Source organism: Drosophila sechellia, chromosome 2L (assembly GCF_004382195.2).
Source record: "Drosophila sechellia strain sech25 chromosome 2L, ASM438219v1, whole genome shotgun sequence".
Taxonomy (NCBI): domain Eukaryota; kingdom Metazoa; phylum Arthropoda; class Insecta; order Diptera; family Drosophilidae; genus Drosophila; species Drosophila sechellia.
The window spans coordinates 19811868-19830853 of record NC_045949.1 but is presented as its reverse complement, the minus strand read 5'-3'; the positions used below and the strand labels follow the sequence as shown (position 1 = coordinate 19830853).

The window sequence follows — 18986 nt, the reverse complement described above, 5'->3', positions numbered from 1 at the left end:
CCACCCACTTGGGGGCGATAAAATTTTGTTGCCTAGAGTTACGCTCAACGATTGTGTTCATTGACTTTGGTCTAACGATTTTGTTGAGTAGGCTAATGTGCCAGGTCGGGCCCTATCCCTATTGTAGCCACTTTATGGTGGTGGCAGATTTCGGAAGTGCGACTTTCGGCGGTGGGAGCCAGTGCCATTGCGTGCGGACGGGGGCTTATCAAGCTTATCGGCCAATAATTCCCCGATAGCGCATTGCGCACATTCGACTGGCCGCCATGAATCAGCCGTTGGATCCGTGAGCGTGATTTGATAACTGCCGATTTGGCTTTATCTGCCCGCCTCCGCGCTCCGAACGTGACATTCCAAAAAGTACGTTCTAGACGAAGGGTAGGGTATCATCTGGCCTGGTTCTTCAGTTTTGACAGCAGCTCAACATAGCTGGAGGTACCCAAAAACATAAAATATAACAAAATTCTATACCTTGAGTATACATCTCTTCAAATAAGTGAAAAGCCATTGTAAGGCATTTTTTTAAATATATTCTATAAGTTCCCTTAATCTTTCACTTTTCGCGTAGACTAAAACAAATCACGTGCATTGCTTCATCGCTTTTTATCAGGTTCTTAAATAACCTATTAATAAAAGCACATACAACGACATATTATTTGTATGTCCATGGGTTTATCAAAGTCGAATTGGTATCGCTATAAAAACACGGCACTTGGAGCCCAACATTTAGTTGCAGAGATTCTGCCGAACACACAGGCTCTGTGCAGTGCAGGGAAACTAATAGTAATAATTAAAATCATTACACAAGCCGTAGCTGTCGAATAAATTATTATAATTGACAGAGCGAGCGATAAATTAAGCAGCAAAAAATGCCGAACATTGTCGCATTAAAGCTGAGCGCCAGCTATCCGCTGATGGCGGGCCACAAGGACGAGAGCAATATCCTTGCGCTGGACCAATTGGCTCTGCAGCAGCAAATCAGTGCGAACTTCATTTTGCATGCGATCTCGAACTACAAGAAAACGCCATCCGAGCGAAAAACGCTGGACTTCATTGCCAAAAAATGGCTGCACATCCAGATGCTGTGGCGCGAGTTTCGGCTGAGGGATAAGCAAATACGGCGGCGTGGCCACAAGGATGCGCGCGTTCTGGAGCACGGCTACTTCCAGCAGGAGCTCTTCGAGCTGGTCCACGAAAAGTATATGATTGTCCGTGGATTCCTGAGTCGTGACAAAAGAAATCTGCTCGCTGGTCAGCCAGCCACACGGCCATAATGTTTATTCAGACGACAGTCGACGGCGACAAGGCGGCGCAAGACCGCTTCATACAAAAGCGAAAAGGAGCCGGCAGGAAAAGGATGAGCCAAAATGGATACGGCGACACGTGAAAACTTATTCCCCTGAAAAAGCACCATTCAAGTGGGTGTGTGTGGCCTGCACTGAGTCAACAGTTCGATTCCTGCACTGAGATGATATCCGTCAACAGCGATTCCATTTCCATTCCCCAATGCCAATTCGAATCCGAATCCGAGTCCGTATCCCAATACCAATCCCAATCCAATGGGCAATCAATCTGACTGGACTCTGGACGCCATCTACGCCCAATCCCAATGATTGATTGCACTCGGCCATGATTACCACAATTATTATGATTTGCCAAAAGGTTATACAAGTCACGCTGATGACGCCGATTGGGGCCAAAGGCACTTTAACCGCTTGAAAGCACCTTGAAATTTAAATAAAGTATCGAACTTATACCACTTACTAAAAATATGACCAATTCGATGGGGAATTCCTGGTCGGCTGGCCGAAAACACTTGACGATTGTATCGACCAAATCAGCGATTAGATAAGTCGTGCCTTGGGAACTCCGTTTTTAATGGGGGGAAATGCCTTTGCCAATTAGGGGGATAGCCCGCAGCTGTCTGCGGGGCAAACTTAATTTACTGTCCGGAATTATCTTGTTTTGGCCAGCTTCTTTGGGCAGGGAAATCAATTTCCCTGGCCAAGTGCAACGCTCGACACATAACAGCTAATAAAAATTGGCCGCACACAAAAACAAACTAATTCGATAATTTGCTTTAGATGGCCACGCGAATGAGCAAAGGCCATCGCGAGTTGGGTGTTTAGCCACGTTCTTGGCATTCGTACTGCTTTGGGCCACGACCATCGGCTTATATCTAATTTAGCGCGATTAAGGGAGAGCCGGCAAAAAAGCGGCGAAACAAAATCGAGGGCAGGCCACTAAACTGAATTAAGACCGCAAATTTATGGGCGCCCGCTTCCTGCCCCAATCCAAATCCAACCCAATGGGAACCCAATGTTGACAAGAATAATGTCCTTTTGCTGAAATATTTTGAGGACGATTTTTGTGCCGATTTATATTTTGTCGAAATTAAACGTCAGGCATGGAATTTTTGTAGTTCCTTACGTTAATTACAATAATTAATGTGGCAACACAGCCAGTGATGTGATGCCAAAATGTAAAACCTTAATTCTAATATGTTGTATAGTTATTCACTTGCCACGTCTATGTTACTTAAGTAGTGCAAAAGGTAGCTACGGTTGGCCATAAATCAAGGAACTCGCTTTCCTACTAGCACTCATAATGTGTAATAACATTTTTTGGATAAACATTTTCCAACCCCAATTGTAATCCCCCCCAACCCGCTGTTATGGTCGACAATCAACCCAAATTGATGTACATTAAAGCCGCGTCCGACCCTCCTGTCCCCCCCCAACTTCGATGCCAAATAGTCCGGCGGAGTGGATATAAATTTATGTAAAGCAAACGCAAGGTAGACAGACCACACCCCCTCCCCCCTTTTAGTAGGCCTCTTAAATGGTGGTTCAAATTCCACCGAGTGGCGTTGGCCAAAAGCAACGAACGGCGGAAAATAAAAACGTAGCATATTTTAGAGGCTGTGCGCGCACTTTAATAAGATTTATTAAGTCGCGAAGGACCGCGGCGAGGACCTCGACATTGACTGTGGGTCCTTGGCACTGTCTTAACCAACAAGAAAGGCAAATAGCCGGGCTTCAATGGGTGGTGGTTGGTGGATGGTGGGCGGTAAGTGCTGGGTGGCATTTGGGCCAGCTTGTACCGCGCTGTAAATATTTGTTACTCAACTCTTGCCGCCACTGTTTGCGTTTTGTGTTGTCGGCTGTTTCTGTTTGCTTGCTGTTTGCGTCTTGCTCTCGGCTCCTCCAGCTAACCAAAACACCACCCACCAACCACCACCCACCACCCACCACCCACCACCCACCACCCACCACCCACCTACCAACCACCCACCGTGTTTATTTTGCAGCTAATAAAAAGTTGATGTGTTGCCTCTGTTCTGTTCTGGGCTGGCATTTTTTGCTTTTCTGTGAAATTTTTCGCAGTAAGCTGCTGTTGGCGCCTAAAAAGCGGCAATGAACTTTCGCTGAACATACTTGGATTTTTTACCCCATTTCACGGGATTCTTTCCTTTCCTTTTTTTGGCAACGCTTTGAGGGTTAACATATGACTGCAGCATATGTGTGAGTCAGCAGGGAAAGTCGGTTAAATGGAGCGGCAATTGTTTGTTTGAAAACTTTGGTTTCGCCGCCAGCTTGGGGGCCAAAGATTTGTTTGTTCCGCCACAGAAGTTTTCCCAGTTGATCTCAATCGGAAATCTGCGAGGATAAGAGTGTGTGTCCTTGGAAATTCAAGGCAATTAAAACTATAATATCTTTTCAATTGAGACATACCCGTGTCGAATCATAAAGATAGTTGTATCACTGTTTGATGATTAAGGGTGTTGTGATAAGAATGGTTCGGCATTCAATGTTCTTATCAGGCTTATCAGAATTGATTTTAAGTTTCAATTTAGTGACGTTCAGTCAATATTGGCACAGCAACAGGAACAATTTATGAAGTGGCAGCAACAGCTTCAAAAGCAACAACAGCAGCAATTCCTATCGTGGCTACAGCAGCAGCAACAGGAGCAACAACAACAAAACAAGTTGAATAGTCAACGACTCGAAAGGCTGGAAAAAATGGTTTTTGAAATGGCCAATATGCTGAAGCAACGGACTGGATACATCGGCTCCCCAACTCCATAGTAACGCTTTACCATGGCAATGAACCCTCTGAAGATTCTTATCTGGAATGTAAATGGTATTTCAGGTAAAGCCAGAGGAGTCGAGCTCTTCGCACACAACAACGGCATTGACATTCTTCTCCTAAACGAGATCAGACTCAACAGAGGGAACACAGTTAAGATATATGGGTATAGCTTTTATCCCGCATACAAACCTTCAAGCCATAATCACGGAATGGGAGGAGCAGCAGTACTGGTGAGAAGCTCTCTTCGTCATTTCCCGCAAAGAGTTATTGAAACGAGAACTATTCAGATGTCTTCAGTCAAGGTCTCCACCGGGCTGGGAGATATGGAATTTAGCGCGATTTACTGTCTACCAACAAATAGAATTGAGGAAAGGCACTTCAGTGACATACTTGTCTCTTGTGGACAAAGGTATTTCGTTGGTGGGGACTGGAACGCCCGACATTGGCTATGGGGTGATACGTACAATTCACCCAGAGGTCGAGAACTAGCTGAAGCCATTTCAGCCAGAGGTGCTTATATCCCTGCAACAGGTTCACCAACTAGATACCCACATGTGCCCAGTCACAGACCTACCTGCATTGATTTTGCTGTGTACCATGGGATAAACTTAGACAGAACTAGTATTTCTGAAAATTGGGATCTAGACTCCGATCATGTAGCCCTTGTGGATACTCTACAAACAGAAGTTGCCTATGTTAGACCATGCTCTCGGTTAATAAACAGCCGAACTGATCTCCTTGTTTTCAGACAACATCTGGAAAACTCACTCCAATTAAATACGGTTCTGAGCTCTAAGGAAGACATCGAGAACGCAGTAGACAGTCTAACGCAAAATATATATAGAGCCGCTTCTGCTTCTACGCCGTCTGAGCCCGAGATACGCCCCAGAAGTTATGGTATTGTTCTAACAAGAGAGGCCAGAGAACTTATCAGAACTAAGAGACGCCTTCGAAGAAGAGCAATTCGAACTCAGGATCCATGGGACAGAATCTTGTGGAACCGAGCAGCAAAGCAACTCAAAGTCATCTTAAGGGAACTCAGAAGTGATTTCTTTGAGCAAAAATTATCCTCCATGGACTACACCGTTGATGCAAACTATTCGCTGTGGAAGTGCACAAAAGCGCTTAAGCGACAACCACTTCGATGGGTACCCGTACGCTGTCCAGGTGGGGAATTTGCAAAAACTGAAGTGGAACAGGCTAATGCATTCGGCTTCCACCTAGAGGATCGCTTTACTCCTTACGACTTCGCCACGACAGAACAAATAAGAGAGACTCACCAGTACCTACAAATGCCAATGCAGATGTCTTGGCCTATTAAGCCAATAAGGATAGAAGAAATCCTTGAAATAATTAAATTACTGCCGAAGCATAAAGCTCCAGGAATTGACAGGATTTGTCATGCCACGCTAAAGGTTTTACCCATAAAAGCGATAATATATATAGCATTAATCTTTAATGCTATTTTAAGGATCCAAGTGTTCCCAAGACAGTGGAAAATGGCTGCTATTTTGGTGATCCACAAGCCTGGAAAGCCGGAAGATGATCCTGAGTCGTATCGGCCTATAAGCCTCTTACCCTCACATTCTAAATTATGGGAGAGACTTATTGCCAATCGGATAAACGACATTATAAGACAAGGCAATATCTTGCCGGATCATCAATTTGGATTTCGAAAGGGACACGGAACTATTGAACAGGTCCACAGACTGGTGAAACACATACTACAGGCTTTTGACGACTGCGAGTACTCCAACGCCGTCTTTATAGATATGCAACAAGAAAGACAATTTAAAATCACGGTGAGAAATAGCTACACCTCTATATACCCAATGAGAGCTGGAGTCCCTCAGGGCAGTGTTCTCGGACCGCTACTGTATTCCTTGTACACTGCTGATATCCGTTGCCCGAGTTTCGAACACATGGCAGCACCGAACAGGACTCTTATTGCAACCTATGCAGATGACATCGCAGTTGTATATAACTCTAGGGACAGCAGAGAGGCAGCTAACGGACTACAAGAATATATTAATGCTCTGGCAGCCAAACCCACTGAAAACAACAAACCCGTGCTTCACGTTAAAAACGCTTATCCCGAACACCCCTCCAATTCGGCTAGAAGGAGTTACCCTGAATCAGCCCCTGCAAGCAACATATCTAGGTATCACCCTGGATAAACGGCTCACCTTTGGGCCGCATCTAAAAAACACAGTAAAAAAATGTGGCCACAGATCACAACAGCTGAGATGGCTCATGAATAGAAGGAGCACTCTTTCGATGAGGTGCAAAAGAGCTGTGTATGCGCACTGTATCGTACCGATATGGTTATACGGGATCCAGATTTGGGGAATTGCAGCCAAATCGAATTATAATCGTATCCAGGTGATGCAAAATCGAGCATTACGACAAATAACCAACTGCCCCTGGTATGTACGTAACTCTACACTTCATAAAGACCTCAATATTCACACAGTTGAGTCACAAATTGGGAGACATACAAGTCGATATAGTGACAGATTACTGAGCCATAGCAGTCTTCTTGCAAGACGTCTCATCCCCGCTCGACCTCTGAGAAGACTTAAACGGCAAGGCTTCGCCAAGACAATTGGGCAGCAGTAAAAACTCTTCATTTATGTTCCTACTCCACTTATTTTATTTTATAGTGTTTGGTAATTGATAAGAATATTTCTCCACACTGTGATGTTAAGATACAATATTATGATGTACGGATTCTTCACTTAATAAATATTAATAAAAAAAAAAAAATTTAGTGAGTGAGTAATGAATGAAGTAAAACTTGACGAGTTTAACCATTTTGTAGGGCTAATACGTATGTAATTTATTCCAGTATGTACACCCGGAAAAATTAAGAATCGAGATCGGTTGGGCAAAGCGTGCTCGTAATCAGGTTGATGAATCATTCTCATGGGAAGAAACCCTCTTGATTTCGAGACCAAGCGATCTCAATGTTGATATTTTCAGACGGAAGCAGTATCGGGCTTAAGATTGTGAAGAGGGCCGTGGGGAGAAGGCTGCAATCTGAGAATGCTTCGATCTCGATCTGGACATGCTGAGCATGATTCGATCTTGGGTAGATTTTGAAATCGAAATTCACAAATCGAGATCCTTGAGAACGATTATTTCTCTGAGTGTACATGCTAGTGTGTGTAACTAATTCAAGAACATGAAATATCAAAGAACCTTATGCATTTGACTCCTATTTGCGGATCCCATTATTCTTTCAGCCAATTGGGCAATCAATTTTGGTTCTAACCCACTAATCTAGGATCCCTTTACCTTTCGCTGTCCCTTTGCTAGCCCCAAAACATATTAGAGACGAGACTGCAACCAATGGCTTGGCTTATTCCAGTACTCGCTCGTGTTTTTGTGTTTATATCGTAAAAGGGAAATTTAATAAATATTTTTTCGGGCTTCCAGCGGCAGCAGGGGCAGTGAACCATTTCAAAAAGCGGAAAAAAGCATGAAACAACAGAGGGAAGCAGGCCGAAACGTGGAATCATGAAAAATTGATGCCCCTGTCGTCTGGTGGCGCCACCTGGTCTGCCCTCTCTCTCGCACGGCATCTGGCCGTCTCTTTCGTGCACACACGCCCAGTAAATAATGTAATAATCTGGCCGGGTTGTGGTCTCCCTGCGACGACCCATAAACCGAAATTTATGCACGAAATTCAATTATGCTTAAAATGTGGTTAATAGGCCGTCTGGCGGAGCCTCCAACTGGCAGCCATGGCAACAATGGCCCACAATGGGCAGGCACCCCATGGGAAGAATATGCAATGGTTACGACCTCCCAGGTCCCCAGATCCACTCCCCGTGTTATACCTTTAACCTATCTAACGAAATTTATTAAATATTACTCGGCCGACACACCCTCCGCGTATGTTGAAATTAGATATTGTTATGTTATTTAATAACAATTTCGGTATTTGTTGTTACTCTTTTATGGCTCATATGTGGGGGCCCTAACCAGAAATGGTCGCACTCCCGCCAGGAGTTTTATGGACCCCCGAACCGGTGGGCGAATATGAATGTCCTCGGGACGGAAGCTTGGCTTGGCTTGCTTTTTGTTGATTCTTCTCAAATGGTTTATGGACCGGGACACATCATATTTTCATCTCTTTTTATGATTTAGTGGAGTGTACTGTCTGTACGAAAGTTGAAAGTGGTTTATGAGTGGGTCAGAATATTATTTTGGACAGAGCTCGCAAAGGCAAAGTTAATTTAACCGAAATTGGCCAAATGAAAAATGCTCTACGAGTTGGAAAAACATAAAACGAAGTGAGTAATGGAGGGAGCAGCAAGTTAATTCTAGCTAAATGAGATCTGGCGTAGCTTGTAGCTTTTACTTGATAACTTTTTTGTGATAACAACACACACTCTTGTAGGCCGGGCCGTAAACGAATTAGCTGCAATCGAATCGGATCAAACGCACTTATTTGTCTGCTCACTTGATGGACAGTATCCCCTCGCTTCCGACTTCTGTGTTCTGTACTTGTCTTCTCTGACACTCCAGCAAACGATAACGAAACAAATCCGTGCACATGAACTGAACTCGGAGCAGGAAGAGTGGACGCATGGATGCCGTGTAGGGAAAGTCTGGGGCAAGTGGAACCGAACAGAACAGAACAGAAAGACAAACTCAAAGTCAGCTCAAAACTTGCAAAATGATTTTAAATGACACAGGGAATGGCAGACGCAACGCAACGCACACCACACACCCACATCCTCCGCTGTGGGTCCTTGGTTCTCTCCTCGATCTTGTTAAGATAAAGTCGCCTTGCAAATATTAACAACAACAGTGCGCTGATAGAAAAAATAAATACGGAAAACAAAATGGCAACAGCAGACTGGGGCAAAAACGGTGGAGAAAGCGCCTGCAGGTTGTCTCGGCGCTCGATTCTAAGACAACAGCCAGCACACATGAGCAGCCATGACCATGTCGCGGATACAGGGGTTCCATGCATCGAGGATAATCTAGATTTGTAAATAATGGAATATATTACGCTGTTCAAATAAGTTGCCTGATTTATTAGATATATCATTATCTCTCACAAAGGTTAGCAAATCTGCTGCTTAAGAACTCTCGAATTTCGAGTGAACTTTATTATTTATATTATTAAACACCGCGCCTATACAGGTATGTTCCTTTATAGTATGCTTACTATACTATACAATTGTTGTTCTGCTATATACTGCTACACTGTGGCCTTGTGTCCCGCCGTGCCATCGTTATAACGACAACGTGAGCCATTTCCTAGCTTTGTATAGCTCCATTCTGCAGGCGGTCGCTTGGTTGGATCCCCTTTCTCATATTTTTTTTAATCCACTCAGAGACATTTTTCTTTCAATGTTGTCGCAGCCCCCTTTTCCCCCTGCATTCAGCTCTTTTTCTATTTGTCACCCAGATAAGTGTTTTGTAGTATTTTCTAGATTTTTTTCGTTGTTTCCTTTGATACGCCCGGCGAAGGAAATCCAAATCTTAACTGCACTGCGCTACGTGCCTTGTGGCCCCGGCATAACCAACTGTCATGTCAGACATGTGGATGTGCCGGGGTGTGTCGCTCCATCCACTAGAATGGTCCTCCATCCCACCATCCCACCATCCCAGCAACCCGGCATCCCGGCATGCCGTGTCCCTCCATCCCAGCATCAGTTGCCCAGTTGGCAGTCGGTTCCATTCAACCGGCAACTGTCTTTAAGTCGCTGCCACCACACACACATCCCACAGGCACATCCGCCCCCGAATCCGAGTTAAGTTGAGTTGAGATGCCGGCGAACTGCTTCGAATCTTCGGTAATAGATATCAACAACTTTTCGGAACAAGAACAAGAAGAACATGAGACCCGCTTCGAATCCTGTGCGGTGCCGCTGCCCCGCTGCTCCTCGTCCTTTTCGGATTTAATAGATTGTTCTCCTCGGAGTGCGTTTCCTTTTCGGAGGATGTGTGTGCGCGCTAAATTAAAAATGAACTTTGGCAGCTCAAATTCATGGTCATGTTAACTTCTTGCTGCACTTGCTCGTGGCTGGTCAACTCCACTCAACTCAGTTCGCCATCGTTTGTCTTGTTCGCGGCCCCCGAGGGTCCTTGCCCCAAAAAAAACGCAATCCAACCCAAGCCAACCCACTCCACTCGTATCCACTCAAGCCACTCCACCCTCGATGTCCTTCGAAAGTTAGTTACGGACTGGCTTTAGCGTCTGTATGATAAGATAAAGCTTTATTCTGTTCGCGGTTCTTTGTGACTGCTCTGTTGGCTGAGCAGATTGTAGCTGTCTCCGGCATGTTTCAGAACTGCATTCTGAGGTTTCAACATCGAGCTCAAGATAGCCGAATCACATGAGGATGTGGGGCTGCGGTTGAGGGACTCCCTTTATTTGTCATAATTGGTTTATGACCTTGCCAAGGCAAGAACTTCGGACATTTGTCTTCCAGCTCGTCAGGCTAAAAGAATGCAATTGTGGTAACTGCTAAATAAGTATCTTTAGGTTATTTAATTACATTTATCTTAGGCCGAAAGTTCAACAATATGTTAAAGCCTAAGTTCTTTGAACAGACCTATGGGTAAGTATAATTCGTTGGAGTTACCCGAGATCGTAATCAGGACCTTTGTTTTTCCTTTATTCTTTTTTTAAATAGATTGAAAACCTGCAAATTAAGCCATCGATTGCTGTGGGATTATTTTTAACAACAATAACCCGTAATCAATACAACTATAAAAACCTTGAGATTGATTTGTAATCAGCAGATAAGTTCCGTGATTGGCACGCGATTCCTTCCAGCAACAATAACCCCTAACCAACGTATGCTTTGGTTATTCTAAATGATGACTCCCTAATGGGAGTGTCCCAAAATAGTACTACCATTATAAGGAGGAATATAATACTTAGGTTCCCCCACATATAGGCACTAGTTGAGCTCCTTGTCTAATAGATTAACTATCTGCGGTTATTGCCGAGAACAATAAACCTTAATCGAACCGCGTCATGGACCAGCCAGTCGCATGTTCTGGGCTTCCCCTTCGGTCGGATTGTGAACGGCGAGAGCGCGGATATCGAAAACTTCCCCTACCAGGTGTCCGTCCAGACGACCAAGGGCTCCCACTTCTGTGGCGGCAGTCTGATCGATTCGGAGACCGTTTTGACCGCTGCCCATTGTATGCAATCCTACGCCGCCAGCGAGCTGCAGGTGCGAGTGGGTTCCACTTCCAGGAGCTCCGGTGGTGAGGTGGTCACCGTCCGCGCCTTCAAGTACCACGAGTGCTACAACAGCAAACTGATGATCAACGATGTGGCCATCATCAAGCTGAGCTCTCCCGTTCGCCAGACCTCTAAAATCCGGGCCATCGAACTGGCCGATTCCGAGGCCGTTTCCGGAGCCACTGCAGTGGTCACCGGCTGGGGCACCACCTGCTTCCTTTTCTGCTCCTCTCCCGACACCCTTCAGCAGGTGGAGGTGGATCTGCTGCACTACAAGAACTGTGCCGCCGACACGTACAACTACGGCAGCGACTCGATCCATGGTCTGTGCCACCGGGGAGAAGAAGGACGCCTGCCAGGGTGATTCCGGTGGTCCTTTGGTCTCGGGCAACAAGCTTGTGGGCGTGGTGTCCTGGGGCAACGGATGTGCCTGGACCGGCTACCCCGGCGTCTATGCCGATGTCGCCAGCCTGAGGAGCTGGATCGTTGACACCGCTGACTCGTTGTAAATGGAAATAATATAATATAATGCAAGAGTATTTCAAGTAATAAACGTATGTATAAACATACGTGGAGTTGTTGCTTTAATGGGAGCCTTCACAGGATTCCCAATTTCTTAGCTGCTAAAATGGGTACTGGATACACCACAAGTCCTGGTAAACAATAGTTAATTTTAGATAAAATCAATTAGATTATTCAATTACTCAATTGCTTAAAATCAGCCAGAATTCATTATATATTTCCTACAAGTCTAAATCATTGCAATCTTATTAGCCTAACCAAATAAGCCAAGTCAGCTGTGGTGATGTGATGCAAATTGAGGCCACTTTCCTGCCAACTTTTGTATAAAATCTGTCCCAACAAAATGTAGAAATCCATTTTGGACAGACTGGAAAGTAACTCAAGAACCCCGACCTGTTGCTGCACAACTGATTCGCTGTCATCGCGATTTCGGCTAGACTAGCCACACACACAGACCCAGCACCAGTGGACACCGCCTCCTCCGCAATGGGGCCAGACTGGAATTTTGATGAAAAATGTATTTAGATACTAGATAAAATTGGGGATACGACTGCGACACAGGGCCATGCAAATAGGAACATGCTCGTGCTTTTGGCCAGAAAAGCAATTCGTGTTGCTGCCGCCCATTTTCCATTTTCCAATTTCCATTTTGTCTAACCGCCTTCGTCGGTATTTTATTGCTTGGCTCGATCTTGCTTTTGAGGGCGTGGCCAGTGGTTGTTTTCTATAAAGCTGTTAAATACTTAAGTGTAATTTATGGCATGCGATATTATTCGGCTGTGTGTTGTCATGTTTGCCCAAAGTTTTACATATGCCAAGCCCAAACTTAAACGAGCGAGGATAAGCTCACAAGGGCAGAGCCATGAAGTTGTATGCCCAAGTATCTGGTGAGTAATATGCCGGGGCGTCAACAGACTTACACGAATTTCTTATGAAATTGTTGTGGCCACCACATGTGTGTGTATATGCATGCACACATGTATGCCCGAGTGGCCGAGTTTGTCAACTCCCACTTAGTGCACAATTCTTTGCATATTTTGGGGCTGTCGCCTTTGGGGCGACAGGGTGTTGTTGCTTGTTTTGCGTGAACAGGAGCCAGTCCATTATCACTTAATAAATGAGCAAGTTATAGACAACTCGTCCACTGCTCACAGGAGTGTGGCTGTTCACGGCATGTCGTGGCATTCGGGGATTGCCATGCGGGGTTAGACGCCCAGATTAACATCACTTGTCAGCATTTGAAAGGATTCAGAAGAAAGGACTCTAGGTTAGAAAGTCAGTTGCTGAGATTGCCATTCAGCTGTCATCAAGCCCAAAACGGAGTACGTACGAGTTAATATTAAATATAGACTGCATTTGTAATGACCACAAAAATTGTGCTGGCATTTCATGAACTATTTTATGACTTAAATAGTTATGTAAATATGTTTTGATTGAATAATATTTTTAGGAAGGCTGAACATATCCATCTGTGGTTATCGAACTGACTTTGATGTAATTTCTTAAACTTATCTTTTTGGAATTATTTTCTGAATTGAAAAAGTAAGCTAAATAAGCTGAAGCTGTTTCACAAGACTTCTTTTTGACAAATTAATTAGTTTGAGAATTAAGCTGCGATTCTCTCTAAATTCTCTATTTCAAACTCCTGCAATCAGGACCTTATAAACTGCAGCACCCAAACAAATTTACTTGCTTCCATGGCACCCCCCTCGTATATCATATCCTCGAAAACACCCAACTTTGAAAAATGCCAAAAATATCTCACATTGTGCCCGGGCAATTGACCCATGCAATTTTAGGTATAGACTTCAGCAACACCGGTTTATCCAAGTGGCAGAGGAAGTGGGGTATGACGGTGGGTTTCCCAGGGTATTTGGGAGTTATGACCCCGGCAGCCGGACATCAAGCTCCTAGTCATCGAGACAGGTGAAAAATTATATGCCAGCAGTGGGGCATAGCACAAATCGCTGACGTCCTGCATGGATTTCCGATACACCGACACTTACCGTCTATGTGTGCGCTTCAATTTCAAAAGATAACAATTTTAATTACAACGTTTTGCGAAATATTGGCAACCGCAGCAGTCTGGGCACTCGGGCAACTAGACGCCCCGTGGAATGGAATCCCACCGTAAAATACACGACATTGTACATATAGAATGGGTCCAGTCTGGTGGCTCAAATGAGAGGGGAGAAGAGTACCAGTGGTATTATTAAGGAGACTACGTGTATATGAAATGTGTGATGGAAATTCTTCCGAGCCTTCGAGGCCTCAATAAATTTAAAAGTGGATAAAAGGCATCGAATACAATGTGGATATTTTATAAGAGTCTTGTAAAATAATTACGATACCCACACAATGGAATTTTAAGCCTTATAGGACGCTCAGAGCCAAAATGTTTTACTTTCGGATAATCAAAACTGAAATCGCGCATACGGCGAACCATTCAGCGGCGCTGCATTTAAAATTAATCAGATATGAAAATCAAATGAGTCGTGGATCCGGGGCAGAGTCCTGTGGCGTGGAACAAAAGCATCCAACTCCTGGACAGGTGGCAGATTCCATCGCAACACCTCACATCGCATCACATCGCAACGTATCGCATCGGATCGGAGAGTCTACGACCGGTGGCCTCTAGCCAAGCAAACTGACAGGCAGCCTTATTATGAGCGCTTTTTAAGTATAAACATCAGGCTTTCCTCATGTGTTTATGACATAATGACAGCCAACTCGTTCCCGGGACGATGCCCTGGCTCCCGCTGTTGCTCCCGCAACCGCTCCCGCTCCCGCTGCTCGCATTGCGCATACGCCACGTTGCCGTTGGCAGGCCACGAGCAGTCCAGTCTGCAGCAAGTTACTTTCTGACAGTTATGAGGGGATTCAAATGTAATCAGCCGCTTTTAACTCTCGACCTCCCATCGCCACTGCATCCTTCGAACAGGTTTACGAGTGTTTCAGCCGGTGCTGATGCTCAAAACTCCTCCATTTACGCGACGGGGGCCGCTCGAAGTGCCAGACAGCGGACTTAGCCGCATAAAATTCAAACTCGGCCGATGCCTCGGCGTCACTTTCTGATTTCTTACTCTCATTCCGCCACATTTTATTCTGCATAACATAATATAATTTATGCCCGTCTGCCCGAGTGGCAGATAAAGGGAGAAACTGTGTCAACTTTGACTCTGATTGTGTCAGTAGCGGAGTGGCTCGAAAAGTTTGGAGAAAGTCACAGTTCTTTCACTTCTTGTGTGCTCATTACTCAAATCGGCTAAAGCATGGCTTTATTTATTTCTTAAATACTTGAACTAAATTAAATATAAAAAATTACCCACTTTGTTGAATATTTTCAATCCCACCCTCTTTAAAAACATACCAACTGGCCATTATATTTTGTTTGCAATGGACTTTGAGCTGAACGCGCAGGCATATAAGCCATCGTCAATCAAATTTAAATTAATTAAGTTAAGTTAGCGCTGATATGAAGTCGCGGATTTTTCCAGGTTTGGCTCTTGACTGAACGCAAATTGAATTAAGTTGATCGGAGTAAATACAGAACTCGAAGCCAGAGCTGCCAATTAAGCCCCGCCCATCTCATATTTAATTAATTAATTCACACGACCAATGCACACACTCATACTTCCACACACACACATGAGCGTGGGTATGTGTGTGTACACGCATTTAAATGTCAAGCGAAAAAAGTTTCCAAGTGCTCGACAAACTTTAGAGTAGAACAACAACTAATGGAAATAAAAACAGAATCAGCAAATGCAGCTTGCAACATGTTAGAGTGGCCACAAGTAGCTTTCCTCACACAAATTATTTTGTATCACAAACGGCTAAGTGGATGAACATTGAATTTCAAGCTGATGTTTCTATGAAAAGGTAAAATAAACCTTTTGATTCTTAACTGAATTGGCTTTGATTTGATTTATGTAAATTTGTGATTTTGGTAAGCTGTAAAAACTTATATCAATGGGACCTTGTTTTTTGTATCTCAACTTAAGATCGCGTGCTAAATTGCTTGAGATTGAGCAAAATATAGCTAAATAGTTTCTAAATGGTAGAAACAATTCACAAAATGCACTTTTCCATTTGGCCTGGCCTTAACGTTTGGTGGCTTGGCTTTCGTTTTCGAATTTTGGTTTAGTGCCAGTGGGGGGCAATCAGTTGGGAGGAGGAGCAGTCGACCGGGCTCAGCCACTCATTACTCATTTGCCATAAACTTTCCTCGACTTTTCATATTTTCAAAATGCAGGCACATACACATACACGACGGCGCACTCATTATGCGCTTTTCAGCCATATTGATTTTGCTCAAGCACTAAGTGCAAGTGGATTGGGGTGGACCAAAAACCGAGCCAGCAGCAGCGAGGGGACCAGGGCCAGACAACAAATCGGTAGCTATAAATTCTGCACTTAAAACTTTTCAACAGTTTTCGGTACTTGTTATTTCTGCTTGAGCTTCTGCACAATCATTTTTTGCGGCCGGGTGGGTAGGCCTTTTATGGTAATCCTTGTCGCAATTTCCCTCGTTTTTTGTGGCCAGTATTTTCGGTTAAAATGTAATTTGTTTTCGTATCATTTTTTGGTTCGAATTTTCTTATCTGCACAGTTTATTTGGCTTGCCATACTTGTTACTCGAAAAACAGCGGGCGGGGTCTACATGTGTTTTTGGCCATGCCCCCATGCCCCCATCTCTCTCGAAGTTATCCTCAGCTCCTCCCCATTTCACCCACCCGGTGAGCCCCCACAACAAGTGGCTGCAAAAGGCCTTGGAATTGTTCGGTTTCAAAGGAATGAAGTTGAATGGGAAATGTTTCCACAGAAGTTTTCCCTCTCATTTCGTTTGCCTTCCTTTTTTTGTAGCAACTTTTTGGTATTTTCGAAAGAGGGAACGACATTTTTACCGAGGTCGCAAGGCGGTGAAGTGAACAAGTGTAGGGAATGATTGGGGTCAATGGTTCGTGAGTCTGCCAAAGCTTTGGCTAATTTCTCCGCTTTAAGCTTGGGTCCATTTCGAGTCCTGCATCAAAAACATTTCAGTGCAAAAAATATCACAAGAAATGAATGGCAAAAGTAGCTCTATTTCTTATCATCATATGGTAATGATAGGCTGGATATAAATTCATATATAGCAATCGATTCTGGCCATTGAAAGGATATTGCCCGAAGCTCGTAAGTAACAGCGTCTATGAAAATGTGGCACCCCCACCCCCTTGCCCAATTTTATAACGTGATTATACTCCAACAATAATGTGGCACGGCATGCAGTAAAAGGAAAAATCCACATTTCGAAGGGCTCAAGAGCGAGGCAGAGCAGCAAATGCACTTTCACCAGTGGAAACTGCAGCGAACAAAGCTCAACATGCCGCAAAAACCTGAAACAAGGCATCTGCCTGTTGAGAAAATTTTGCGTAAAAGCTATTAACTTGTTTTGTTGGCAGCAGCCAGAGGCCCAAAGGACCGAAGTTCCGGGGACAGAGGGTGGCGAGGGCGCACATGTTATCATAATTGCAGAGTGCACTTGCAGCCATCCTGACGCATGCACTGGGAGAAATGGTTTATAGCCAAATGGCTGCATTAATGGTAACCGATTTTTAAGTATCAAGCACCTGTTCTAATGCTAAATAAATATATAAGGACAAGCCAAGTAACTCACGTAGTTAAAAACGTTTCTAAGTACTCCTAATCTCTTATTTACCACCTAAAAAATGTTATTTTACTTTATTGCTTGCAGTGCGCATACATATGCATAAGGAGGCATACTTGAAGAAGCTACTCAACATCTCCATACTATAAATGAGTAAGAGTTGGTTGTTCTTGGAGGTGGAGGGGGTTGCAGGGATGGGTGTGGGGAGAGTGTGGGTTTTGGGGGGTGGTAAAGAGTGAAAGGTTGGCTCGGCATTGGGCGAAAGTTTTATGTTTTTCTTGACTGAAAGTTCTGTTACCTTCTCGCTAGACATCGCAGTTGTTGTTGCTTCCCACACCTCATCAACATTTGGGAAAGTTTCAGTTCGCTGTGCTCCTTTTTTTACAGTACAAATTTTCAACGCTTAAGTGATTTTCGCTGTAGCGTACTTTCGGATGCCATTCACATGCGTTCAGATTTTTAAAGTGGCGGCAAAAGCGGCGTTGGCGGTCAACACGCATTGCGGCATCAGCTCACACACACGCACACACACACTCGCACTCTTACAGGACTCTCAGGACCCCCTCAAAACACACCACCCCACCGCAACGCGTCACCCCGCCCCCCGTTTGTCTGCCCCTGTGGCGTGTGTCTGGCGTTAAATTGAAGGCGTTTAGCGTGGCAACCGAAGGACACTTAAATTGTTTTCGCTTTGCTACCGCTTTTCCCCCATTGCCGCTTGGCTGTTTTGACGCTCTCGTTTTTTCAGCTTATTTTTTCGTCGTTTTCTTGGAAAAAATCATAAAAAATGCATGGCCATATATTTTCTTGTTGCTCACACAAATTGCGCTATTATTTTTGTGTGTCTGCATTGAGTTGTCTATTAGGAGCTGCTTATAAAAGTTCCTTTTTGGTTTGTTACATTTCCCATGCAGCAGTGCGTTCATTTGGCTTATTTCACATGTGTGCCAATGGTTATTTAGGCCAACCATATATTTTAAATCAGCGATGATGCCTAGAGTTGTTATTTTAGTTTCTAAAATACACTTAATTTTGAAATGATCTGCGAAAAACATTAAATACAATTAAGCTGTATACATTTGCATATAATCTACATAACGTTTTTAGTTCTTTAAGAAAGTCTTGTTTCCTTTGCATTCTTAAAGCTTTGCTGTCAAAGCCCAAAGGATCCGTTGCGATGTTCCGCAGGTCGAAACCTTTTTGTGAATGGATATGATGCTAAAATCCCATTCAACGGTGCAAACCTCGATGCCTGCTCACTTGGGACACATAAGACTTTCAGGCAGTGGGCCAAGTTAAAACGAGTGCCAAGTTGTTGACGGATTTCAAATAAGAAGGCGCTACGCGGTGAAATCTTAGGGACAATAGCCAAGGAAGGGCGGGGGTAAAATCTTTACAGGAAGACCGAAAACAAATTGTAGCGCAAGCTCACCAAACACAATAAATGTTTAATAAGCCAAAACGACTGAACAAGAAAAGGCAGGCAAAAAATAGTCACTTTGAATC

The 18986-nt window shown here is 44.2% G+C and overlaps 2 protein-coding genes across 2 annotated transcripts; both read left to right on the top strand.

Annotated features, from left to right (window-relative positions):
* Positions 1–726: 726 nt before the first annotated feature.
* LOC6618121 lies at positions 727–1763 on the top strand. Its single transcript, XM_032727523.1, has one exon. It carries the CDS (start codon positions 870–872, stop codon positions 1272–1274), a length of 405 nt encoding a protein of 134 aa, XP_032583414.1. The 5' UTR covers positions 727–869; the 3' UTR covers positions 1275–1763.
* Positions 1764–10638: 8875 nt separating this feature from the next.
* On the top strand, positions 10639–11839 carry LOC6618118 (trypsin). The gene is given in 3 exon segments (XM_002042381.2): positions 10639–10673; positions 11105–11626; positions 11628–11839. Coding segments are annotated over 3 exon segments (747 nt in total). The 3' UTR covers positions 11818–11839.
* The last annotated feature ends 7147 nt before the right edge of the window (positions 11840–18986 follow it).